The following is a 27,554-nucleotide window of genomic DNA, read 5'->3' as shown; positions in this document are numbered from 1 at the left end:
TGGGAGCCGGAACAGCCTGGAAGCCCCTAGGAGCAAAGCAGGAGGCCTAGACTCCCAGCCTGTGCCTTGTCAGCCAGTTCCAAGAAATGGGCTGAACTGGGAAGGCACACATTGCCTGAGAACAGGGCTTTCCCTTGGGTGTCAGCTCATGTGTGCCCAGGTCCACAGCTGGGCCCTGCCTTCTTCCAAGACAGCCAGAATCTGGCCCAAGGGAGGAAGGAGTGTGGCCTGGGAGGAAGGAACGCTTGGCTGAGTCCCAGTGCTGTCACGAAATGACTGCTTGGCCATGCGTGTCACTCTCTGGGCCTCCGTTTCCTCATCCATAGGATAAGGGCAGGACAGCGAGGCCCCAAGTGCCTCCTGGCTGCAATATGCTGTGATGAGGGTGGAGGGTGGGGTGGGGTGGGGAGGGGCTCGCTCTGCCTTCCTTGCCTTCCTGTCTGTTTCTGTGTCATTAGTTTATCTCCAGCAATCCAGGCCTCTCTGTCTCAGTCTGTTGCTCTCTGTTTCCATCTTTTGCTCTGTATTTTTCTGCCCGCCTCTCTTCTTTTTCTGTCTGAGTACACCTCTGATTTTATCTCCTCCTCTGTCACACAGCCCCCTTCCCTCAGTCCTACACTGCCTTTCTCCCATTCTCCGTAGTTATCAGCGTTTCGCTGTCTAGTTTTCTGTCTCCCGGGCTCGCTCTCTCTCTCTCTTTCTCTCTCTCTGTCCTGCCCGGGCTCTCCCGCGGCCGCCCCTCCCGTCCCCTCCGCCAGCCCCCCTCCTCCCTCCTCGGCGCGTCTCCCCAGTCCTTATTTGGCTGGGCGGGAGGGCTGGCGGGAGGAGGCGGCCTGCGGGCGGGGGGCGGGGGGCGGGCGCGGGGCCTGGCGGAGGAGGGCGGTGGGTGGTGCTGAAGGGACAGCTCCGCGGCGGCGGCAGCGGCGGCGGCCCCGGGCGCGGAGCGGGTGCCCGGCGCGGAGAGCGGCGAGCGCAGCCATGCCCCAGGCCGCCTCCTGGGCAGCAGCAGCGGCGGCCGGGGCCGGGGCGCGGGTCGGGGGCGCCGGGGGGCCGGCGGCGGCCCGGGCGGGAAGATGAAGCGGCAGAACGTGCGCACGCTGGCGCTCATCGTGTGCACCTTCACCTACCTGCTGGTGGGCGCCGCGGTCTTCGACGCGCTGGAGTCGGAGCCCGAGCTGATCGAGCGGCAGCGGCTGGAGCTGCGGCAGCAGGAGCTGCGGGCGCGCTACAACCTCAGCCAGGGAGGCTACGAGGAGCTGGAGCGAGTCGTGCTGCGCCTCAAGCCGCACAAGGCCGGCGTGCAGTGGCGCTTCGCCGGTTCCTTCTACTTCGCCATCACCGTCATCACCACCATCGGTAACGGCTCGCCGGGCGGGGGGCGGGAATCCAGGGCTGGGCGCTGGGCTCCCGGAGTCGTCCGGGGCCGATTGGGGCTGGGGGCAGGGGCTCCCCCGAGAGGGGCTGGGCGCCGAAACCCGCGCTCGCAGAAACCCGAGTTCAGCCTGGCGTGTGTGCTCCGCGGGGACGGGACTCGGGAAGGCGTCGATTCCTGGCTCCGGACCTGACTCTCCAGCCGGGCCAGCCCTAACTTGGCCCTGCCAGGTTGCAGAGGCCCCCAGGGACTCCGAAGTGTGTGAGAGGGGCAGGGACGACCGGCGGAGGCTCCGGCAGGAGGGGTGTGGCCGGGCCAGGCCCTGGAACAGGGCGCTGAGTGTGAGCGGCGGGAGCGCGCCACTGCTCCCTGTCCCTACGGATCGGCTTCCACAGCCTAGCAGGTCTACACCTGCTGGGCTCCGGGGAGGCATGAGGATGCCGGAATGCGGCACTTCGGGGCACTCGGGGCCACCCTATGACGGCGGCTGTGAGTGTACGTGTGTCTGCGTGTTTCAGCTCCAGGAGTTTGGTCGCCACCAGTCAGTGCCTGTGATTTTCTTAGAGCGGCAGAACTGGTGTGGGAAGCCAGATCTGGCCTTGTCAGCCTTCTCTGCTGTCCCAGCAGAACAGTCACCTCACAGGAATGGCCCCAGTTCTCCTTTCCAAGCCAGGGCAGATCACCATGTAGGAGGCCACACGTACACCCAGACTGTCCGACAACACAGGCATAGGCACACAGGCACACAGGTACACACAGGCACTCACAGGGTACACACAGGGCAGTCACACACAGGCACACACACAGGCACACACACACACAGAATGCACAAACGTCCAGGAAAGGAATCTCTAGCCAGGCCCTTGGTGGTGCTATTCAAAACTGTCCAGATGGGAGTAACACCTTACCTGTCCCCAACACCCTATGATTCCAGCCCAGCTCCAACACTGCCATGCTATATGACCTTGGGCAAGTCCTTTCCCCTGCCTGGGTCTCAGGCTCACCTCCAGACAAGGAGGGGTGGCCGAAATGATCTCAAGAGCTCCTCCCCAGCCCTGACATGCTTGGATTCTGAGATGAAACTCACCTTCCCCCAAAGCCCATTGAGATGCCTCCAGAAACAGTTTCCTCCGTCTTTACCGTTCCCTCTCCTCTCCCTAGTCCCCTTCCCTGCTTTGGTCAGGCTCCCAGGGGTTCACTGCCATTTAGCGCAGCCCATGAAGATAGTATTGTTTTCCTGAGAGTCAACCGGAGCTGAGGGAGTAACAGACAGGACTGGATGCTGTTCCTGCTGTCTGTCCACTGCAGGACGCTGTTCCAAGAATCTACTGCTCCCTGGGGACCATGGGGAGCTATGCTGTGTCGTTTCTGGATTCTTCTCTTGGAAGAGGGAGGAAAGGGCCCTGGGAGTGGATGTAGCCCAGCTGGGGCACCTCTGGGTCCTACTGATCCTGTGAGTTTAGGGTGGACGATCAGATTTAGGTCTGACCAAAGAGGAGCCCGCCTCCTGAAAAAGACCAGCCCAGGTTTGGTCTGCAGTCTCCTCCATTCTCACACCCCACTACTACTTGCCAGGATTTCAGTATCCGTTTAGCTGTCTGGAGAATCAGAAGAATCAGACCGAGCATCCTCGGACCCTCTCTCTCCCTCTTTTCCACACATCAAGCCTTCGCCTGTGTCCCCTTTCCTTCTCAGGCCCATGGTCCCCAGCTTCATAGTAACCTCCCAACTGACCTCCCTGCCTACCCCACAACAAGCCATGCTTCCCTGGACAATGCTGCCAGAAAGAAAAACTCAGCTGTCACCAAACCTATTCCCTTCTTGGAATCACTCAGTGGCTCTCCACTGTCCATGGAATCTGGTCTATGCTCCTTATCTCAAATTTTGAGGATCTCCATACCTGGCTCCAACCTCTATGTCTGACTTCACATTTCACTTCTTACTTACGTGATCCCTCTCAACAGTTGCCAACCTGTCTTCTGAGAATACCTTAAGTATGCCTGTCTGGCATGCCTTTTTCTCTACCCTTTTTCTTTTCTTTTCTTTTTTCTTTTTTTGAGAGAGTCTCACTCTGTCTCACTCAGGCTGGAATGCAGTGGTATAACCATAGTTCAGCACAACCTCAAACCCCTGGGCTCAAGTGGTCCTCACCTTGGCCTCCCAACGTGCTGGGATTACAGGTGTGAGCCACTGCGCCTGGCTCTACCTTCCATTTATCTTGCCCATGCTAACCTTCCAGGTCCAGCTCAAATCCCAGCTCCCCCTCAAAGCCTCCCAGGCCACTGTTCTGGACAACTGCAGGTCTCACTGGCAGGATGATCTGGGTGACATCCTGTTGGCTGTTTTGAACGGTTATTCACATTATAGGAGAAGTGTTCTGTCTCTTTGACCACACTATACTTAATCTCCATGTGGGCAGGACCCTGCAGTTCCTGTCTCTGTTCTCCAAGTACCAGCATAGTACCCAGACGCTGTGAGCACACACAGAATGCTATTGATGGGTTTAAGGTGTGCAGAAATGAAAGGGCAGCATCCTTCCCTCCACCCCTGCCATTTCCCAAAGTGCTTGCAATCCTCACCAAGAGAGACGCTAAAAGCCATGAGGGGAGAGGCAAACAGAGTGCGGTTCCGTTGATTATTTATTTATAAAGTGCTGGGCAAGAGGAAAGACAACATCAGACCACCACCCTGGTTCTGTGGGGGCCCCAGCCTGGCACTGCTGCCTCCCTCCACCACCTGACCATCCTGGCTTTGTGTTGCCTTCCACTGCAGCTATGCCACCTTGCTGAAAGCTGTCCACAGGGTCTCTACTCTAAGGAAAACCTATCTGGGCTGTGATCAGATGGTTGGAAGGGGCCCTAAGTTAGGCTGATTCTGGCCCCAAACCCAAGGGCAGCAGCCTGTGTTCACCAAATCCCTTTGAAAACATGAATGAATCTCATTCTGATACCAGGTGTCCCATTGGGATGGAATAATGACAGCACCTCCCATCATTTGGTACCTTAGTGATCACAATGCACTTGCATCTCATGTCATGATTCTCAGTCTTCACAACTTGGCGAAGTTGCCGGGCAGGTATTGTTAGCTCTGCTGTTTGGATGAAGGTGTGAAGGCTCAGGGAAGGGAAGCAGCTCCCCCTGAGTCACCCAGCTGGTGAGCAGCAGAGTCAGAGTGGGAAGCTGGGTCTTCTGACTCCAAGCCCAGTGCTCTTTCCCTGCTGGTCTTTTGGCTGCTTCCTTTGCCTCCATATGCTCTGAAGCTCAGACCCAGCCAGACCTGACACAGCCAAGCCGTGCTCAGTGATGCCAGTTCACAGGGTGCTCATGCGCAACCCTGATTGGTTGGAGGTCGGCAGGGTCTGACTTAGTCATTCACCTGGTTAGTCACTGTCTCCACTGGCTGGAAGGATTCCTCCAGCTCCCTATATCTGGCCTCCCAGCCAGGAAACCCTTCCTTAGCTGGTGCCCTAAGTTCACCCAACACTAATAGAAAGTCATTTCTTAGGAAGTCTTAATCTCTTTAGCTGTTGAGTCATTAAACTCCTCCAGGGCCCAAGCCTCATCTATTCATAGCCCAGAGGCTGTCAGAGCAGGAAGGGGCTTTGGAGATCAGCTGGTACCACCCCCTGCTCTTACAGATAAGGAGCCAGACAGGTGACAGAAATCACACAGTCAGAGGGTAGCAAAAACCTGACCCCCAGTCCCCTACTCCTTCTACTTGTTCAAGATACTTATTCATTAATTTTATTAACAACAGGAGCAGCAACAACAATAACAATGGCAACAACTATTTATTATTTACTCTGTGGCAGGCTCTATGCTAGACGCTTCATTTGTACCTCCTTATTTAATTCTCTCACCAACCCCTCTAGATGGGCACTATTACCCCCATTTTTCAACTGAGGAACCTGAGGCTCTGAGGGTAGATGACTTCCCCATGGTCTGAGGCCTTGGAAGCACGGTGCTTGCCCAGATTCTATTGGACCTCTCTGACTCTTCTGCCCTGGATTTTTCACAAATTCTTTCTTCATTTCCAGAGCCCATTCCACACTGGGTCCGGTGGCTCACACCTGTAATCCCAGCATTTTGGGAGGCAGAGGCGGAGGCAGACAGATCACTTGAGGCCAGGAGGTTGAGACCAGCCTGGACAACATGGCAAAACCCAGTCTCTCTACTAAAAATACAAAAATTAGCTAGGCATGGTGGTCCATGCCTGTAGTCTCAGCTACTCAGGAGGCAGAGGCATGAGAATCACTTGAACCCAGGAGGTGGACACTGCAGTGAGCTGAGATCGCACCATTGCACTCCAGCCGAGGGCACCTAGAAGCCAAGGCTTGCCTTTTCCCCAACAAAGCCCTCCCCAGAAGCAGGGGGCCTCCTGCTCCAGCACACTCCATTCAGGCCTACTGCTTCCCACACCCTGGCCCCTGACCAAAACAGAGGACTTGTCACAGCTGTGCCCAGCACCCGCCATGGGCACCTGCCACGGGCTCACAGGTGCCCATTCTCCCACTGCAGGTCCTCGGAATCTTTTTGGCTCTAAGGCAACAACAAAGAGACCAGGTGATTGATACACTGATGGAGCTGGGGCAGAAAACCTGTTCCGCTCTTTCCCCAGCTTCCAGCCTGTGCTCAGTTGAGCACCACCTCCCATCGCCCACTACATGGCCTGAGAACCCTTAGACTGTGAATTCAAGCAGGTGATTCATGAGGAAACCTATACTTTTTACATCTTTTCAAGAAGGAAAGTACAGATGTGACCTGCCACCCCCAAAATCCCAGAAGTCCTAAAATATGAGAAGGGTACATTAGCAATCTTCCAAACACCCAGAGAGGTGAGCGGCTTGTCCACCCTCACACAGAGAGTTTAGAGTATGACACTGATTAGAAGCCAGGCCTTCCGGTGCCCACACTGGCGTTCTCTGCATCCTCCAGCCTGTCCCCCACACCCCACCATCTCTCTTAGCACTCAGGCCTTTGGCAGCTCATCATTCCACTGTTTGAGGTCTCTTTTGACTTTCCAAGGTGAAGGAAGGCCAGCCCAGCCTAGGAAAGTCCCGGCACCCACCTCAGTTGGCATTTCCTTCCTGCCCACAGGCTAGCCTGTGGGCATGCTTCGACCCCACAATTTCTGCAGGGCAGTGCAGGAACATAGGCACTGACTTGGAAGCCGGAGTGCCTGGGTTCATCTCAATCCACCCTACCCCCACTCCCCTACCGCCACTAGCTGTACGTCCTTGGACACATACAGCTTATCTAATCTCTCTGAGCTTGTTTTGTCATTTACAATATGGGGATAATAATATCTGCCTGCCAGGATTAAATGGGATTATGAAAAGAAAGTGCCTGGTACAGAGAAGGTCCTTAATAATCTGCCATTATTATTGTTATTAATACTATTGTTTGTGTATTATTACTTGCCTTACCAAGGAACTGCTCTGTCTCCCAAGGGTTACCATGACCACGGCTACCTCTGCTGCTTCCTAACAAGTGGGAACAGTGGGGTTGGGGGCCAGGAGACTGCCACACCCCTTCCCCTTATCTTCCCAATCCCACTCACCACCCCCCATCTCCCCACTCCGCAGCCATGCCTGGTGTCTCCCTAACTGTTCAGGCTCCTGCTCCTCCTCAGAGCAGAAAGCTAGCCAGGGGCTGAGTGTGGTGGCTCACACCTGTAATCCCAGCACTTTGGGAGGCTGAGGTGGGCAGACCTTGCAGAAAGCTATCCAGGGGCTGGGTGTGGTGGCTCACACCTGTAATCCCAGCACTTTGGGAAGCTGAGATGGGCAGATCGCCTGAGGTCAAGAGTTTGAGACCAGCCTGGCCAACATGGTGAAACTCTGCCTCTACTAAAAATACAAAAATTAGCTGGGCATGGTAGCGCACACCTGTGATCACGGCTATGCAGGAGGCTGAGGCAGGAAAATCATTTGAACCTGGGAGGCAGAAGTTGCAGCGAGCCAAGATTGTGCCACTGCACCGCAGCCTGGGCAACACAGCAAGACTCTGAGAAGGAAAGAAAGGAAAGGAAAGGAAAGGAAAGGAAAGGAAAGGAAAGGAAAGGAGGAAGGAAAGGAGCAAGGAAAGAAAGAAGGAAAGAAAGAAGAAAAGCAAGCAAGCTAGCCAGGGAGAGAGGTACATGGTGGTAGGAGAAACTATGGAGTATGTTTGGCCAGAGATCTTTCTGACTCTGCCATGCCTCCTGTCTGCAGGCCCCATTTCCATACATCACCATTAGGGGCTGGAGGCACAGAGAGAGTGGGGGTGAGAACAGGACAAAAATAGAAGACACACGCCTGGCCACAGTGGGGACAGGACAAACACAATAAGTATTTTCAAAGCAAACATAAACAAGCACAGATGAATGTAGTGCAAATCACCACTATAAACAGCTTTCAGCTGGCTGCACAAACGGTGAATCTGTGAGTTGATTTTGTAATTAAAAAAAAATGTAGAAATGATTTCCCTGCAGTCAGCCAGCAGCAAGTGGAGACCAGGCTCTAACTGAGACCACTGTGGGTCTAGGCCAAGCTCAGTGGAGACCCAGGACAGGCACTCCCTCTTTCACTCCCTCTCCACCTTGGACACAGGGAATGGATAACTGTCTGTAACAGGCCCGGCGCTGTCCACAACATTTCCTGTCACCAGAATCCCCACACTGCTCCAGGACCGCAGGCGGCATCATCCTGCACAGTCAAGGAAAAGGATGCTCAGAGAGGTTCAGAAATCTGCGCAGGACCCTACAAATATAAAATGACAGCACCAGGACTTGCACTCAGGTCTGTAGCGAGTATTTCTTCATGGAGTCATGCAACCCCCATTCCCCATGGAGCCTCTGCAATTCCTTCTATGTGAACGCAGCTAGCAGTGGTGGATGGGTACCAGGGTCTATGCAGGGTGCTTAGTTGCGGGCTCAGTTTCAGGGTCTCTTGCCCTCAGAACTATGGATAGAGCATTTAGCCCAAAGACAGAACAGAATTTTAGCTCCAATCTTCTCAGTTCACAGTGTGGAGACTAAAATCCAGGCTGCAGAAGGGGCTTGCTAAAGGTCACGCTTACAGTTATCAACAGAGCTGGGCATAGAGCCCTATTTCCTGACCCCTCCGCCAGCCTCTGGTCCTCAGAGAGCCACATGACAAATGTCTTTCATGGCAGCACAAAGAGCAGTCAATTGCCCAGCTGGTGCCACTGCCTCCCTGTCTGTCCACATTCTCTCATTGTCCAGAAACTGCCCATGCTACAGCGGCTCCCAGGTGGCTCCCAGAGACCTTCCCCTCAGCTAGAGCCATCATCCCCAAGCTACTGCCATAAGTCACACCTTCACTTTCCCATTTGCTAGAGCCAACCTCAACTGTGGCCTGGAGCCACAGGTCCAGTTGTCCTGGGCTGGTGGCCTCTCTGACTGAGCCTGACATCCCATCCTCACCCTTCACAAAAGCAAGTTCCTTACTACCCCCGCTTCCTCCAGTGACACAGCAAAGATCCTGTAGTGAAGGGGCCACGTGGCTGCCAGGAATGTGGGGCAGGAGGCTGCCCTTGGTGCTAGAGAGGTCTTAGACAAATTGTTTGCTGCTGCTGCTGCTGCTTCTCCATCATCATCATCATCATCATATCATCATCATCATCATCATCATATCATCATCATCATCATCATCATCATCATCATCATCATCATCACCTCTCTCTCTCTGTCTCTCTCTCTCTGTCTTTGCTGGCTCTGTGATCATGGAAGGAGCAGATACTTCCCTGGTGTACCTGAGTCATCCCATCTGTATAGAGGAGGCAGTCCCCAAGGAACTGAGGAGGCCAGCTCAGCAATGCAGAGTTCTCTAAGTCAATACTTCTCAAACTGTAATCCACAGGGAATAACCTGGTTGATCTCATGTAAATGCAGATTCTGAATCAGCAGGTCTAGGGCAGAGCCTGAGATTCTATATTTCTAAAAAGCCCCCAGGGGACACTGATACTGTGGATTGGATCCATGGTCCACATTTTGAATAGCAAGGATCTAAAGAACCTGGAGACCTGACATCTGGGAATAGCCATGAAGTGTGTGGACCATGGTTTTAAGAAAAGGAACTTATGGAGCTGGAAAAGCCCTTGGGAATCTGGTGGTAAAATGTCAGAGCTGAGGTCCCAGGAGCTGTGGCCCCTTCCCTGAGGCTGGAGCAAGGCTGTGTCTTGCCCCATAGGAGCCAGCTACAGGGCCTGGGTGGAGTCACGTGCTGTGGCTGGTACCATGAGGTAGAAGAAAGGGAAGTGGAGAGAGTGGATGGAAAGGGAGGGGAGAAGTGGAGAAGGGCTTGCCTCGTGAGGAAGCTGGGGAGCAGGGGACCACTGGTCCTCATTTGTTGCCATTTCCTCCCCTGTTTGCCAGGAAGCCATCTTAGATCAATGGAGAACAGGTACCCCAGAGATTAAACATTAGGGCGGGAAACTGGCCCCTCCCTCATGGCATCAGCCTGTCTTAGTTTGGGCTGCAATCATAAATCACTGTAGACTGGGGGCTTGAACAACACACATTTTTTAAAAACTTTTATTTTGCTGGGCATGGTTGCTCACGCCTGTGATCCCAACACTTTGGAAGCCAAGGAGGGCAGATCACTTGAGGTCAAAAGTCTGAGACCAGCCTGGCCAACATGGTGAAACCCTGTCTCTACCAAAAATACAAAAATTAGTGAGGCGTGGTGGCGCATGCCTGTAGTCCTAGCTATTCAGGGGGCTGAGACAGGAGAATCACTTGAACCCGGGAGGTGGAGGTTGCAGTGAGCCAAGAAAGTGCCACTGCACTCCAGCCTGGGCGACAGAGAGAGACCCTGTCTCAATCAATCAATCGATCAAAAAAAATGTTTATTTTAAGTTCACGGATACCCACGCAGATTTGTTATATAGGTAAACCTGTGACATGGGGGTTTGTTGTACAGATTACTTCATCACCGAGGTAATAAGCCTAGTACCCATTAGTTTTTTTTTCCAAACCTCTCCCTCCTCCTACCCTCCACCGTCTAGGAGGCCCCAGGGTGTGGGGATCCAGTGTCTGTGAGAGTTGGCTTCCTGGTTTACAGATAGCCATCTTCTTACTGTGTCCTCATATCCTCACATGACAGACAGAGAAAGAGAGTGAGAGAGAGTGCTACCAGACACTCACCCTGCTGCAGGCTACAGTGTGGAATGCAGATAGTAGCACAAGACCTGTTTTCTTTGGGCCATGTGTGTATCAAACTGTAAGAGGGACATCAACAACCTGGGGGACTGTCAGAGGAGGGGAGCAGCAGGTCAAATGAGGGACACTTGGTAGGGGGGCATGGACAGCGTGAATATCAGCTTTAAATATCTGCTGGGCTATTGCGAGGTGAAAGGACCAATCTTGTTCGGAGTATGTCCAAGGGGTTGAACCAGCAGCAGTGGGTAAAGTTCACAGAAAGTCTTGATTTAGTTCACTGTAAAGCAGAACTTGTTAAAATTGAAGCTGACCCAAGACAAATTTAACTGCCTCAAGAGGTAGTGAGCTTCCCATTACAGGAAGTATGCAAGCAGACACTGGATGGACGTACTGCAAAAGCCACTTGTATCAGCCAGGGTTCCACCAGGGAAGCAGAACTGGTAGGAGATACATATTAAGAGATGTATTGCAAGGAATTGGCGTACAGGCTGGTAGGGGCTGGCTTGGCAAATTTGAGATCCATAGGGCAGGCCATCAAGAAGGAAAGGTTAGGCTGGGCGCGGTGGCTCATGTCTGTAGTCCCAGCACTTTGGGAGTCAAAGGCGGGTGGATCACTTGAGGTTGGGAGCTCGAGACCAGCCTGGCCAACATGGTGAAACCCTGTCTCTACTAAAAATACAAAAATTAGCCAGACGTAGAGGTGGGTGCCCGTAATCCCAGCTACTCAGGAGGCTGAGGCAGGAGAATTGCTTGAACCTGGGAGGCGGAGGTTGTAGTGAGCCAAGATTGCACCACTACACTCCAGCCTGGGTGACAGAGTGAGACTCTTGCCTCAAAAAAAAGAAGGGCAGGCTGGAGCTCTCTTCAGTGTGTGGTAAAACTGCTGTCCACAGGCAGAATTTCTTCTTCGAGGGAGCTTCAGCTCTGCTCTTAAGGCTTTCAACTGATTGTATTAGGCCACCCAGATTATCTAGGATAATCTCCCAAACTTAAAGACAATCGATTATGGACTTTAATCACATCTGCAGAATGTCTTCACAGCAATCCTAGATTGGTGTTGGATTGAACAACTAGGGGCTTTAGCCTAACCAAGATGACACATCAAAAAGACCATCACGCCACCCATATATCCCACGAAGGGTCACAATAAATGGCTCTTAAGATTCTTCCCAACCCTGAGATGCTGTGATTTCTTTATCTTCAAAGGGGCAGCATGGAGAGTTAGAGCACCCAGAGTGGGACTCAGGAGCATCCTTGGGGCCCTCAGGCCCTCTAGGTCCCCTTCCAAATCGAATTGGCTTTAGCCCTCCTCTCAGTTCAGTTAACCAAAGATCATTTGAGATGTCCCGAGATCTCCTGCGTGCCAGTCACTATGTGAGGCATCAAGAGAACAAAAAACTCCCAGCACTTTGGGAGGCCGAGACGGGTGGATCACGAGGCCAGGAGATTGAGACCATCCTGGCTAACATGGTGAAACCCCGTCTCTACTAAAAAATATGACAAACTAGCCGGGCAAGGTGGTGGGTGCCTGTAGTCCCAGCTACTCGGGAGGCTGAGGCAGGAGAATGGCGTAAACCCGGGAGATGGAGCTTGCAGCGAGCCGAGATCGCGCCACTGCACTCCAGGCTGGGTGACAGAGCAAGACTCCGTCTCAAAAAAAAAAAAAAAAAAGAGAACAAAAAACTAAGACCTAGAGCCTTCCCCAAGGAGATTTGGGTCTAGTGGAATCCTGAATAGCACAAGTTGCATGGTGCACATGCTAAATCCAAGTAGAGTGACCCAAAGAGGGGTCTGAGAAGATGTCCAGGGACAGGCTTGGACGATGAGTGAGGGCTTCAGGAGGTGAAGATCAGCAGCCAGAGCTTTCTGGGGTGAGCATGACACAAGCCAGGGCATGAGCGTGCCCAAGGAAAGGCACTCGTGAGCAGACCCTGCAGGGCTCTGGACTCTGGTGGGTGGACTTGAGTGGACAAGCACTGGAAGGCAGAGTATGGGCCCAATCTGTGCGCCCCTGCCTGAGTCCTGACCAGTAAATGCCCCCATAACGCCAGTTAAAGCAGTGGATGCCCTGTGATTCCAGTTGAACCCAAGGGTAATGGTGACCTGAATCCTGATAGCCTCACTTCCCGCCCACCCTGCTCACCCAGCAGCCCACAGTCAGCCCCCAGGGAGTTTTTGGCTACCCTACCCCATTTCCTTTTCTGGGCCAAAGGTCCACTCTGAAGCTCACACCAAGCACAGTTTTATTGATGGCTTGCAGGAGCACAGGGACAGCGCTGAGCTGAAGAGGATGCTGTCATCCAACCCTGAGTGCATAGCTTCTGCATGGACAACCCCAGGCCCTGCTCTCAGACCCCTTTTCTCTCCCACACACCCCCCCACAAGTCCTAATTTCTGGATCCCAAGTGTACCCTCCTTGATTTCTGCTGCGGGCTCCGAGGCTTGGCATGGACTCAGTGTCCCTCATCAGGAATGCACAGGGCCTCTCCTAACCGCAACTCCGATTCAGAAATAACCATCTTGGAAACATCCTGAGAGTCACATTCCAGCCCGCTAGCCATAGGACCATCCGGGGCTTTCTCCAGGGAACTGAACTGTCAGGCCCCAGTGGGGCAGCCTGGGGAGATCTACACAGGCACTCAGACAGGGGCAGGCCCGCTCCTCCAGGACGAGGTCTAGGCCCCCTGCCTGTGCACAGGAGATTCCCTGGGGCTTTGGGGGCAGACATGGTACAGACAGTTTCAGGCAGAGCGAGCCTCCGATCAGTGCAACAGATGGATCTGCCCTGGGCTGTTCCACACAGATCTTACACCCAACGTGGAGCAGCCACTCCTCAGGCAGCCTGCCTCTGTTACCAGCATCATGAACTAAGGCTGGCATTCATCAGGAGGTTACTCTGGACTGAGCCCTTTACAGGCATTACCTCGTCCAATCCTCATGGCTGCCCTAGGAGGGAGGCATTGTTTTCTTTCTTTCTTTCTTTCTTTCTTTTTTTTTTTTTTTTTGGAGGCAGGGTCTCACTGTGTCTCCCAGGCTGGAGGAGTGCAGCCACCATCATGGCTCACTGCAGCCTCGACCTCCCTGGCTCAAATGATCCTCCCACCTCAGCCTCCCAAATAGCTAGAATCACAGGCATGTGCCACCACACCCAACTAATTTTTAAAATTTAAGTAGAAACAGGGTCTTTCTATGTTGTCCAGGCTTGTCTCAAACTCCTGGGCTCAAGTGATCCTCCCATCTCGGCCTCCCAAAGTTCTGGGATTACAGGTGTGAGCCACTGCGTGTGGCCTGGAGGCAGTATTTTTTTTTTTTTTTTTTTTTGAGACGGAGTCTCGCTCTGCCGCCCAGGCTGGAGTGCAGTGGCCAGATCTCGGCTCACTGCAAGCTCTGCCTCCCGGGTTCACGCCATTCTCCTGCCTCAGCCTCCTGAGTAGCTGGGACTACAGGCGCCCGCCACCTCGCCCGGCTAGTTTTTTGTATTTTTTAGTAGAGATGGGGTTTCACCGTGTCAGCCAGGATGGTCTCTATCTCCTGACCTCGTGATCCGCCCGTCTCGGCCTCCCAAAGTGCTGGGATTACAGGCTTGAGCCACCGCGCCCGGCCCTGGAGGCAGTATTATAATCCCCATTTTACAGATGAGAACACTGAGCCTCCGGGGGATTGGGGGATGTATCCAAAGTCATGCAGCTGGCAAATGGCAGAACAGGGATATGTTAAACACTCGGTCATCGAGTGTCTCTTCTGAGCCTCATATCAACCCCAAGGTGTAGGCATCATTATTCCCACTTTGCCAACAAAGAAACTGGACTTGAGAGATAAGGTCACTTCCTGCAATCGAGGGCCAGTGAATGTGGGAGCCAGAGTCCAGTCCAGACTTCCCAACCTTAACACAAAGCTTCTTCCCCTCCCACCCCAACCACGAGTGCCCTTGCCCCCTTGACAGTGGCAGAAAATAGGTCATTCCCATAGTAAGGATGTTAGAGATGTCACAGAGGATTGTGTTGACCTATGAGGGGCAAAAAGGCAGTGTCGGGGGCAGGGGCAGTTGTCACAGAATGGCTTTGGTTCCCAGCCTTTGTCCATACCATCCCCCAGATGGGAATCTGAGACTAGAATGGGGACAGAGTGACAGTTCTTAACAGTGGCCACTGAGTGGAGAGGGGGCCTTGCTGAGGGTGACTTGTGCAACTCACCTGCTCCCTGGTATGGAGGTGGGGGGGTGGGGGACAGGTCAGACGGCCCTTATGTGCTGAGTAGGGAGGTTGTCCCTGTGGCAGCAGTTGCTGGTGCCAGAGTCATGAGTATGAGGACCCTGCCCACGGGAGTTAATTCATTAGGGCTGAGGTGAGCCCAGGAGGCTTCAAGTCCAAAGGACCCCCCAGGCGATTGGAATCTGCAGCCTGGATGGGGATGATGGAGAAGAGAGCTTGTTGGGATCTGCATTCCACACTTGGGAGTCTGGGCCACTCACCAGCTGCTAGAATTTTCTTTCCGGCTGTCCTTGGTGTCTCAGACACATGAAAAGGTGGCTGAGGAAGATCTTTGCTCATTCTCAAGCCAAAGCTCCCAAGGTGAGCCAGGTGACCAAGACATCAGGAGTCAGTGGGTGGCCCCAGGAGAAGGTTGTTTCCCCCTGCCCCTAGAGGAGGGGCCAAAGAGGGACTCAGTAGGGTTCCTGGGGTCCTGGGGACAGGCTGTGTCTTTCACTTCATGGCTTTAGTTCTCACTGCCTGCTCTCAAACAACCCCAGGGAAGGGGGTCAGACCAGGGGAGGCCCCCTCCACTGGGAACAAATCTGGGGTTGGGGCCAGGCTGAGCCAGGGTGCACCCCTCTTCAGCGTGAGTCTGAGTCATGGGTTTTCCACCGTGAGGGTCAGGCAACGTAAGACCCTCCAGGGCTTCCCAGGGCTCTGGAGCAGGGGCCCCTCTTGTCCTTGATCCACCTTCAGGAGGGGCCAGAGAGAGAAAACCTGGAACCAAACTCAGTGGCAGCCCTCCTCGCATGCCGTGCCCAGCTCAGTGCCCTGGAGTCCCAAGCACTCATCTGCCCAGGTTCCAAAGAGGCCCTGCTGTCTCCTGCCTGCTTCCAGGGTATGGGCCAGCGAACTAGTAGAGGCAGGCATCGTGTCCTCTCTTGGAGCTGTGACTGGGCCAAGGAAAGAGGGGATCCAGCCCCCTCCACTCCTCCTCTGCTCCCACTTGGCTATGAAACCTGGGACGAGTCATACCTGCCCCTGGCCTTGTCTGTGAGGGACTGGGCTGGTGGCATCTAAAGCCCTCCAGTTGGGGCCATCTCTGTTGCACCTGCCCTGGCCTCCCCTCCATTCCTCCTGAGCAGCACGCTACCCAGGATTACGCTCTTGTCCCTGCTTCACCCCATGCTGTCTGAGCCCTGGAGGGACTTCCTCTGTGTCCAGTCCCAAGAATAGAGCTCTGTCGAGGACCTCCAAGTCACCCCTTTCTGGAAAGAGAGCATTTTTGAGTGTGGCTGAGGTCTTGCTTATCAACACAGCGAGTCCACTGCCCCAGCCCCTGGGGCTGCTGGAATGCAGGAGCCTCCCATCCGGACAGGGTCAGCTGCTCATGGCTCCCACAGTAGTCCCTGGAATGGAGTGCGGGAGGGAGCACTGGTGCTGAGGGCAGGCTGATCCCAGCCACTGCCTTCTGACAGGGAGTGGCCAGGAGCGAGGCTGCAGACACAGCTTTGTTGCACCCCAGCCGGCCCAGGATGAATGAACTGGCGGCCAGTCCTGCCATCCAGGCCCTGGGCTTGCTCCAAGGCTGCCAGGACCGGGAGCTGTGTTCTGCTCATGCACCAACCTTCAACGTCTCACCTTGACTAGCAACCCGCTGGATCTTCCCAGGATCAAGGCTTAGCCCTGGGGCTCCCCACTGTGGTTTGATCACTCAGAATGTTTTGGGGCGTGGTATGATTCCCTGCTGCAGAGCCTACACAGACATGTATTCAACCTTTGGCCAGGATGGGGTGAGTTCACGGTGCTGCTGTTGGTCCGCACCTGCAGAGTAGAGGCTCAGGCAGACAGCAGATAGCATTCTAGCAATTCCTAGAGTCCTGCAGAGGCTGCAGATTCTTTGAGAACCACTGATGCAGCCCAACCCTTCTCTCTTCCAGATGAGGGGATGAGACCCAAGGCAGGGTGCAGGAGAGATGGGCAGTGGCGTGCCCCCACTACACAGCAGTCCAGTGACAAAGCAGTCCTCAAACTCGGGCCCGCGACTCTCCACTCCCCTCAGGCACCCACATAGTCACTTCTCCACTCATTCGGCCTTTCTGAACATCTTCCCTGTGTCAGGCCCCATTCTAGGCCCCAGGGACTCAGCAGGGAAAAAGAGCAGCCCCTGTTCTCATGGGGCCATTTTAAAGGAAGTAGAGAGTCAACAAACTAAATTATGTTGTAAAAAATAAACAACATCATCTCAATGGTAATAAGTGCCAGCAAGACAAGAAAGCCAGGAGATGAGAGAGAGAGGGAGAGTTGCCTTCCAGGAGGGGCCTGTAGAAGGCAGAGGTGGGGGAACGGACTTCTGGGCAGGGGAAGAGCAGATGCAAAGGCTCAAGCAGGCCAGTGCTGGGTGGGTTGAGGAACAGGAGCAATGTGGCTGTGGCATGCTGAGTCAAGTGGGGAGAAGAGGCAGAAATCTGTAAGGGCTGGACCTTGCAGGGCCATGGAGACCGTGGTCAAGAATTTGGATTTTTGGCTGGGCGCAGTGGCTCACACCTGTAATCCCAGCACTTTGAGAGGCTGAGGCAGGAGGATCACCTGAGGTCAGGAGTTCGAGACCAGCCTGGCCAACATGGTGAAACCCTGTCTCTACTAAAAGAAATACAAAAAAATTAGCCAGGCTTGGGGGCATGTGCCTGTAATCCCAGCCACTCAGGAGGCTGAGGCATGAGAATCTCTTGAACCTGGGAGGTGGAGGTTGCAGTGAGCCGAGATCGCGCCATTGCACTTCAGCCTGGGCAACAAGAGCAATAATTCCATCTCAAAAATAAAAAATAAAAATAAAAGAATTTGGACTTTTAAGAATGATAGAAGTCACTGGAAAGTTCTAAGTGGATTGTGATGTGACATGACTTAAATTTTTACAAGAGGACTCTAGTTGCTCTGCAAAGATCGGACGGTGGCAGTGCAAAGCAAAAGCAGGGAGATTGCCAGGCCACAAGTCACCAGACCACCCGTAGGTCAACCCTTCCAAAGAGAGGATGGTGGTGGACTGGAGCAGGGTGGTGGCAGTGGAAGCAGAGCTCGTGGGTGGATTGAGTTATGTTTGAGAGGCAGAGGAGACAGGACTTGCTGATGGTAGGATCCGTATGTTGGAGCGAGAGCTGCAGGAGTCCGGGGAAGAGAACAATCGAGAATGGTCCTCAGTTTTTGACCTGAGCAATGAGGTGGAGGATGTGCATTTACTAGATGGAAAAGAACACCCAGAGAGTAGCAGGTTTGGTAGAGACTCAAGACTTCTGTTTTAGATACTCAGCTTAATTTCGAGATGCTCATTTCAAATCCATGAAGGCAGTTAGACAGATAAGTCTGCAGCTCGAGGGAGAAGTCAAAGCTGAGATATCAACTCAGGAGTTATCAGACAGAAATAATATTGAAAGTCATGCGCCAGATGAGATCAGCTGGGAAGGGGGTAGAGCTGGCAAGAAGAGCAGAGTGCCCAGCCCTTCCTCCAGTGCTGGGAGGTCAAGCAGGGAAAGGAGGCTGCCAGGAGACAGGAAGGAGACCTGGGCACTGTGGCAGCCCCGAGGCCAGGGGAAGTGTTTCCAGAGAGGGAACGGTCACCCAAGCTGGCCACTGCTGGGAGATCAAATAGGATGGAAACCACCAGTAGATCTGCAGCATGGCGGTCACTGGAGACACTGGCTGTGAAAGCAGTGCAACGTTCAACAGCTTGCTCCAGGAGCGAGGCAAGGGGAGGGTGGTGGGAGTTGGCCTGAGACGGAACAGAGAGGCCAGATTGCAGGAGAGGCAGGGAAAGAGCAACTATACTGCCGCTCGCCCTATTTTCAGGCCTTTCTGTAAATGCTTCACACCCTCCCCCTGCAGAGACCCACGAGGGAGTTAGCCTTATATCCCTCAAGCAAATGAGGCCTGAGGCCCAGCAGGGCGATGGGCCCAGGGCTACTGCCAGGAAGCCGAGTCCGGGCCTGTCTGACTCCAAAGCCCCCACTCTTCCTCAGCAGCCCCTCGCCCCAGCCCCACGAACTCCGCCTGCCTTACCCTGCCACCGCCTTCCACATTCCCTCCCACCTCATCCATCCTTGTCCTTTGATCATTTCTGTCAGCTTCCAACAGTCTTGGCCTCTGCCTCCCTCCTCTGGGAAAGCTCTGCTTTTTCTCTTTGATCCTGCACGTCTGTCCTCTGCTTCGTCCTCAGCTGGGCCCCATGTCCCTCCCACCCTGTCCTTGCAAGATGTTCCCGCACCCTCTGCCAAGGGTGGAGGGCTGAAGAGTAACCAAGAGCTTTGTGGGGAACCCAGGCCTGCGAGACAGGAGTGTGGCCCCTGTCCCCCGACTGCTCTTTGAGAAAGAGTTTGGGGCTCTTTGGGCCTGGCTGGACTCAGCACAGAGGCCTAGAGATGAGATGCAAGCGCACAGTCCATCGATGCCTCCGGAGGCAGCCAGAAGCGAGCCAGCAGGGCCGTGCCTCCTAACCCTGATGGATCAAGAAGGGCCTCGGTGCTTCTCGAGAAGGGGGCAGACGAAGAGCAGTGGGCCCGAGTCCTAAATAGGGAGAGGTAGCCGGCAACACCCACTGGTGCCTGCGACCACTACCACACAAGCTTCAGAGAAGAGGGGATGGGCTTGGGAACTCAAAGTCCCTTTTGGAGCCAGGTGACTCCAGAGGGAAGTCATGTGCAAGGCTCAGAGACAGTGTAGGGGGAAAGAGGGAAGCACTGGCAGGAACTGGGGGCCTGCCCAGCCTGGCTCCCCTTCCCAACTCTGGTCTCTGGGATAAAGGAGGCTGTCTGGGATGCCTTTAGCAGCCTCCAGCTCTGACCCTTAGGATTCTGACGCCTTGGGATTCTGAGGCCCTGCTGCTCCCAGCTTCTCTGGGAGGGCCTGGCACCCAATTCTCAACTGAAAGAGATGAATAGAGCAGACCTAACACCCAGACACACAGAGGTCCAGCCGCTCTCCCGAAAGCCTGACAGGGGGCTGCAGTAGTAATTAGCTCCCCACATATCCCCAGGGTTATTTTTGTCTCATTCTCCCCTGGTTTATTTTTAAAGTAACCCTGGCACGTGGCTGGCCGGCTGCCCTTCCCAGGTGCCTGTGCCAATTTGGGCCAGGAATGTAGCAGGGCAAGATGCGCCCCCTCCCTCACGGTCCCACCCTGAGTGCCGGAGCTAACTGGCCCCTCACTGGCTCCAGGGGGTTCTTGCTGCACTGAAGCTCAGAGTCCAGCCTGTGGTGAACAGGTGGGCTGGCAGCAGAAGACCGTTGGGGAAGACCCCTGGGAAATTCCCATGTCTCCGTCATGACGCTGATACATGTGTTGCATGACCTTGACCAAGTTGCCTCACCTGTCCCAGCATCGCCTCCTCATTTCTCAGTGGGATGAGTGAAAGTGACATTGCCTTACTCGCCGTGAAAACACTCTGAAGTGTGCAGTAAACTGAACTGGTGCACAGACATCAAGGAACAGCGTGATTAACCCCGGTACAAACATGCTGCCCCGCACTCTCCCACTAAGTCCCCTCCAAGGCACATCTTTCTCCCTAGAGGAGTGACTTCCAGTCTGGAAGGCTCCTCTCCCACTTCTCCCTTTCCCACCAGCCCTGAGACCTGCCCTCCACATTTTCTGTTTGTTTGAACCCTAATCCAGGCTGCCTGGGGTGAAGGGAGATAGTACAGGGAAGACAGCATGAGAGAGAACCTAGCTCTGCATTTACTTGCTGTGTGATCTTGAGCAACTACTTGACCTCTCTGTGGCTCAATTCCTGCATCTTCAAATGGGGATAATAATAACACATATTGATAGGGTCTTTTGAAGATTATGCAACGTACATATATGAGCTCGCTTAGAGCAGTGCCTGGCACGTAGTAAGCGCTCTATAAATGTTAGCTAGTATTGTTTTGAATTGGAGAGGAGGATCAGTGACAGAGGCATTTAATCATTCGAATAAAGTCAAGTGCAGGGAAAGCCAGCTTGCCCAGATTCCATATCGGGGCTGGGGGGAGGGAGCAGGGTAGCACTGTAAGCGGCAGCTGGAGGGAGCTGGGTCCTGGGGAGACTGCCTGGGTCCTGGGGAGGCTGCCCAGCTTGGAACTCTTGGCACCATAAAAAGCAAGCTCAGGACACCAGTGCATAAACAGGCAGCCTCTACAGATCACAGAAGCCAGGAAGTCACTCTCCTCTTATACCCTGGCCTGGCTGATGTCTTGCCGATGTTGCACTGTGAACAGTGGGTGCAAACAGAGAAGCTGGAGGGCTTCAGGGTGGTCGAGGCCACTGGAAAGGCTGGAAAATCAGAGGTCAGAAGAGAGCAGCAAGCCCAGGGCGAATCAGGTCTCAGAAACAGGCTGGGGCAGGCAGTTGCCTCCCTGTCTCCATGTAAAGGGCAGTGTCCCCAAGGATGGGGACAGCTGTTTGCTGTCTCCACAGAGGACAGACTGAGTCATGCGGCCGAAGCCTCATTCGCTTCATTCTGCAGAAAGAGCATTTCCTATAGGGTGCAGGGTTGAGTGAGTATGTTTCTATGGAGAGTGGTGGGATCTTAGCCTCCTAGAAAAGTCTGTGTCCCCTTGGCTGGAGAGAAGGGGAGGCTGAATTCAGTGGCTTCTTTAGATCCCTAAGGACCTGGAGCCTGTGAGAACAATGGGAGGAGTGGGAGGCCCAGAGGCCAGGTCCTGTGAGGCGCTCCCTCTCCATTTGTGCAGACGTCCCCCTTCCCTGGGTCTGTCCACTCTGTAACCTATCGGGATGGTGGGCAGAGGTGTGCCCAGAGGCCACCGTGGGAGAGAGGCTGGGTATTGGAGTGTGTGTGTGGCGGGGTGGGGGGTAGTGCGCACACACATGTGAATGTTGGGGGTGGGGACCCCATGTCTGCAGGCTGGCTCCGAGGGAGAGAAGGTCCCAGCAGCTGCCTCCAGGCTGAAGTCCCTGTTGCCTGGAGTCCCTCTCTCCCTGGGCACTATGCCAGCCTACACCATCTGAGCTCCTGAGCCCTAGGGAGGGTGCTGAGCCTAAGAAAAGCCTCCTTTCACATCTCCTGGCATCTGCTTCCAAATTCTCTGCCAGCCCAGAGCTGTCTGGGCCATGACCAGAAACGAGAGTGAGGAGCAGAAAATGGAGATGGGGCCACACACGCCCCAAACTCCCCCCACCACACCCAACCCATTCATCAAGACTAGCTTCGTGGATCTGCTAGTTTTCCACTGTGGGCACTGGGCAAGCAGGCCAGTAAGACAGGGGCCATCTCCACGCAAAACCTAATACCCTGGCAGACAGTGGTAAGGGCAGCAGATGCCGTTCTCCAGGGAGACAGCGGAAGGAGGCAGCCCTGGGCCTTTCACTGGAGACCAGAAGAGATTCGGGAGGGAAGTCAGGGCAGCAGCGACTCCAGTGACTCTGCAGCAGCAGAAGTGCTCAGAGGGGAAGCATGGGACAGATGGGACCAGAAATGGTGAGGGAATCCGGAGAGGGCAGGCAAGTAGGGCGGGATCAGGTGGTGGATGGAGAGTCCACTTGCTGGCCAGGAAACCCCCAGACTCTATTGTGTGGACTCAGGGAACTAAGGAAGGTTTCTGAGTGGTGAATGGCAACACAGAGCTGGTCTTAGAAACACATATGTGGGCCGGACACGGTGGTTCATGCCTGTAATCCCAGCACTTTGGGAAGCCAAGGCGAGCGGATCCCTTGAGGTCAGGAGTTCAAGACCAGCCTGGCCAACATGGTGAAACCCATCTCTACTAAAAAATAAAAAATACAAAAAATTAGCTGGATGTGTAATCCCAACTGCTTGGGAGGCTGAGGCAGGAGAATTGCTTGAACCCAGAAGGCAGAGGTTGCAGTGAGCTGGAGGTTGCAGTGAGCCAAGATCGTACCACCAGCCTGGGCAAGAATCCGTCTCAAAAAAAAAAAAAAAAAAAAGGGCAGGGTGCTGTGACTCACACTTGTAATCCCAGCACTTTGGGAGGCCAAGGTGGGTGGATCACTTGAGGTCAGGAGTTCGCGACCAGCCTGGCCCACATGGTGAAACCCTGTCTCTACTAAAAATACAAAAATTAGCCGGGCGTGGTAGTGGGCGCCTGTAATCCCAGCTGCTCTGGAGGCTGAGGCAGGAGAATCGCTTGAATCCAAGAGGCAGAGGTTGCAGTGAGCCGAGATCGTGCCATTGCACTCCAGCCTGGGCAACAGTGCAAAAACTGTCTCAAAGAAAGAAAAAGAAAAAGAAAAAGAAAGAAACGTGCATTTGTTAATAACAGCTCCTACTTTGTGAGACCCTCCACATGCCAAGCTTGTACTGGACATGTTATTTTACATGCTGTCTTCTAACCCCAAGCTCACCCAGCCGCCTAGCAAGAGATGGGCTCAGAGAGGCAATGTAGGTGGAGGGGAAGCCGCAGGCCTGGAATCAAGAGGCTGAGGTCCCAGGTCCAGCTCAGGAGCGGCAACTGCGGGTGACACGCCCAATCTTCCCAGGCTTTGGTGTCCCCAACAGTTGAATGGACACCACCCTTCCCAGTGAGCCACAGGGATTCAACAGAAATGGCCCTGCACTGCTCGCTATGCTGGGCACCCCTGGGACGAAGTGCCTGGGGACTGGGGCCCTCTGTCTGGAGTGGCTGGGGCATAGGGAGGGCACAGTGCCCCTTTGGACCACAGCAAGTATAGGGGACTTCTGAAAGGAAACAGTGCCACACAGCCAATGTCAAAGGCCAGCAGCCAGAAGCCCAGGCCTCTCCCTCCCGTCCCTCAGCTGCATTGTTCCTGTCTCTGCCTTGCTCTGCCACTCTCGGACTTCTCTTCCCCTGTAACTGACCTGCATGTGGCTTTGGCTCACCCTGGTCCCTGCTACGACTCACCTCTTTCTAACCCTGCAGCTCAGCCCCTCACAGCTGACCCAGCCCCTCAGCCCCGCATCACAATTCCTGGAAGAGAGAATGTGAATTGCTAAGCCCAGCCAAGTCGTCTCAGCCCAGGTGTCCAATCCTGGTCCAATCTGCTCAGGTGCCAGGGTGACATGGTACAAAGGGGCTGCCTAGGTACACCCTTGACTAGGGTTGTTGTAGGACAGACAATTCCAAAGAGGTAGAAGCGGGCAGGCCCTGCAACTATGCCCGCCACAGACAGCCTGGAGCCCTGACCCCTGCACTCCAGCATCCCCCTCTCACCTCCTGCTCTGTCTGGCTCAGGGCCACACTGACGCATCCCTAGGACAGAAAGGTCTGGCTACCCAACCTCAGGGTGCATCTGCCTGGCAGAAAGCAGGGTGGGGCTGGCTCAGGAGAGAGGGGCTTTGGCTAGGAAGCCCTCTTCCATCCTCACATAGTTTGAGCACCTGCTGTATGCAGGGCACCAAGACTGCAAGGCCAGGTTCTGCCTTGAGCAGAGTACAGCGGTCTTGGGATGTTGGCCTGTAGGACATACTTGCTATGTGCTTTGACAAAGGGAGTGGTCCTGGGGACATCTAAGGGAGTCAGACAAGGTTGAATCCTACCTTTGCCAATTTTTGTCTGTGTGACCTTGGGCCAGCAGTGCCTAACCTTCCTGAACCTTAGTTTCCCCGTCAAAAAGGAGCAAATCATAGCCACCTTCAGGTCATGGGGAACATTAGGGATAGCAAATGTGAGGGGCATCCAGGTTCCCTGCCACCATTGCCACTGTTCGCAGAGGCTCCCATAGCACAGGCTCCACTCCGGCGCATGAATGCCTCACTTTCTCGCCCTTACTTTCTACACTCCATCCTCTGCATTCCCACCTGCAGCCCAGACTCAGCTGCACACAGGGGAGGCCAGCAGGAGAGCACCCCCCCCAGGGGTCCAGGCCTGAGCCCTGACCACCTCCCAAAAGGCTGGTCCGGTGCCCAGCACCCCTCCGTGTGAGCCAGCCCTCATCCCCCGTGCTGTGTAGGCAGACTCGACTAAAAGGAGCTTTGCTCATAGAGGCACCGCTGTGCATAAGGAGATGGGTAAATAGGCCAGCCAGTGCCTGCCAAGAGAGGCCCACCGAGTGGCAGAGATGGATGTCACGTGGGGAGAGCAGAGGAGGCTCCTGGGGCCACAGCAGGAAGGAGGCTTCCTGGGGGAAGGCAAGGTGCAGGGGGAGGAACAGCAGCTAGCACTGCATCAACGTAGGAGAGGTGCTGAGTGTTGAGAAAGGAAGGGAGGTCTCTGCACTGCACTAACTCTATGAATCTGACACTGTTCTAAAATTTAAAAGTTGGTTTTAAAAAATAGTAAGTGGCAAACAAACCAGAAAAGAAAGAAAGAAGGAGGAAAAGAGAGAGTGTAGCCTCAGACATTGACCATGTTCCAATCTGTAGTGACAAGCAGTGCCAAGCAGCTCCGCACACCAGCCAGGTGTTCACACCAACCCTGAACAATGTTTCCAGGTGTCCAGGGTCATCTTCCGAGGCTGCGAGAAGTGGAAAATGCCATGCTTCCAGCCACAGGAACACTGGCAAGATGCCTGGGCCTTCTGGCTCCCTTTCCAGGTTCCTGGGTCCTGCCTTCACTGAAGGGGCCCCTCCTTCACCGAAGGGGCCCCTCTGGCATAGACGTAGTATATCCTGGGGCAAATCGTTGCTCAGAGCCATTTCTCACCTGTCTGCTGGCAATTGTTTTAGAACAGTTTCAGATTTCTAGAGTTAGTGCAAAGACCTCCCTGCCTTTCTTAACAAGTCTCTGTTCCCAGAGGGCAAGATCCAGCTGGCCTGTCTCTGCATCCTCTCCCGCACTTAGCCTAGTGCCTGGCACAGAGTAGTAGGTGCTTAAGAAATGTTTGCTCAATTAATTAATTAAGACAAGCTAAGAGGGAATAAAGTCATTTTCGCCTTGCTGATTTTCCAGATGATATTCTTGAGACGAGCCAAGTGCTGCAGCCTCCCTGGGGACCCTGCTTCCCGCTCAGCCTCCCCAGGTGCCACAGCTGCCTCTGCCAGAGGCGGGGTGTCTTCTTCCAGGGCTGGCCATGAGCCCCCAACAACCTGTGGCCAGCCTCAGCCTGCAGCCTCCTGCCATTTGGCTCAGGCCAGTGGATGGGTGCTCTGTGGAGACCCAGTGCACTCTCAGGCCCAACTGCTGTGGGGAGGGGTTGGGCAGGAAGGAACAGGAAGCAGAGATGGAGAGAGCACCCGCCTGCCTGCCGTCCCCAGGCCATCACTTTCCAGAACAACCTTAAGAGAAGGGATGTAGGCAGGATGCAGTGGCTCCGGTCTGTAATCCCAGCACTTTAGGAGTCGAGGCGGGTGGATCACTTGAGGCTGAGGCAGGTGGATCACAGGAGTTGGAGACAAGCCTGGCCAACATGGCGAAACCCTGCCTCTACTAAAAATACAAAAACCAGCCAGGAGTGGTGGCACACACCTGTAATTCCAGCTACTCAGGAGGATAAGGCAGGAGAACCGCCTGAACCCAGGAGGCAGAGGTTGCAGTGAGCCGAGATCATGCCACTGCACTCCAGCCTGGGTGACAGAGTGAGACTCCCTCTCAAAAAAAAAAAAAAAAAAGGAGGGATGCATCAAGGTCCCCTAAGATGGGCCATGGACCCTGATCCCTGGGCCCTAGCCCAGAGGCCCTGAAGGCCACATACCTGTGTGGCCTTGTCCAAATTACCAGCCACTCACTCAGCCCAGTCTCCTTAGCTGAAAAGCCAGGGCACTTACCTTCCAGAATTCAGCATCCATTCAACTAACATTAGTTAGACTGGACAAGGTGACAGGCCTGAACTTGTCCCCTGGGTCAGACATTCACTAACTGTGTGGGCTTGAATGAGTCATGGAAACTTTCTGTGTCTCAGTTTTCTTATCTGCAAAGTGGACATAACACTCATCTAAAATTTTTGTGGAAACTAAATAATGAGCAGAAAGCACTTAGTACAGTGTACAGTGTCTGGAATACAAGTGCTTAATAAATGTGAGTTTTATTATTACTACTGCTGCTGTTGTTGTTACCACCACCATTAGCTGCTGTGCGCCAGGCACTGAGCCACTAAGAAGTACAAGGCAGTACCCCTGCCCTCCACAGCCTCTGCGTCCAGACTTACAGGACAAAATGAGACCCAAAATAAAAAGCAGCAGCAGCTAAATAAATGAAAGAAAGCAAAGGTTCAAGACCCCAGGATCCTGGTCTCCAGCATGAGATGAGTGGCAGGGAGCAGGGGAGAAGCTGGGTACCAACATGATTCCCAAATGCTCTGGCTTATCTCGGCATGGGAGACTCAGGCAGGGACACATAGCCATCTCCTCCCTGACTCCACGTGCCCCTGAGAGCCGGGAGGGTGTATGGGGCCGGGTCAGGGATTTTCCACCTAGCTCTGTCTGCCCCTCCGCTTCAGCTGGGGAATGTTACAATCAGAGCTGGGCTGGCCAGGCCGGCCCCAGGTCCCTCACCCTCTCCACAGCATCTGATCAGTGCCCACCAGGACTGTCAGTCTGACACACATCCAAATGCCCAGTGTCATTGCTTTGGGCAGCTGACATTCCCAGTGGCCTTTGTTTGACTGAAACTACTGCAGTCTCCACTGTTTGTGGGGGAGAGAACGTGGCCCTCTGAAAGCCCACAGTCCTAGAATGCTGAAGGGCCTCATGAACGTCTTCTAATTTCTTCAAGTCCCAGAGGAAGCGCTCAAGGCCTAGAGAGGGGCAGCGTCTTGCCTAGGATCACGCAGCGGCACAACTGAACCACACACCCCAGGTCTTCTGACTTCCATCTTGATGTGAAGAGTCCCGGGGCAGCCAAGTGCAGCAGAAAAAAACTGCCTTTGAATTTCAAGTTTGATTCTAGCACTTACGGCCTGAGATAAAACACTGTCTCTCTGAGCCTCA

The 27,554-nt window shown here is 54.2% G+C and overlaps 1 protein-coding gene across 1 annotated transcript in view; it reads left to right on the top strand.

Moving 5' to 3' along the window:
- The first annotated feature begins 919 nt into the window (after nt 1-919).
- The window catches only part of KCNK3 (potassium two pore domain channel subfamily K member 3), a 41,619-nt gene continuing 14,984 nt past the window's right edge, over nt 920-27,554 (top strand). The window contains exon 1 of the mRNA XM_005576341.5: nt 920-1,356. Within this exon, the coding sequence (XP_005576398.1) occupies nt 1,074-1,356 (283 nt within the window). The 5' untranslated portion in view covers nt 920-1,073. The remainder of the gene's footprint in view (nt 1,357-27,554) is intronic.

Source organism: Macaca fascicularis, chromosome 13 (genome assembly GCF_037993035.2).
Source record: "Macaca fascicularis isolate 582-1 chromosome 13, T2T-MFA8v1.1".
Lineage (NCBI taxonomy): Eukaryota > Metazoa > Chordata > Mammalia > Primates > Cercopithecidae > Macaca > Macaca fascicularis.
This window is presented reverse-complemented; position numbering and strand designations above follow the sequence as displayed.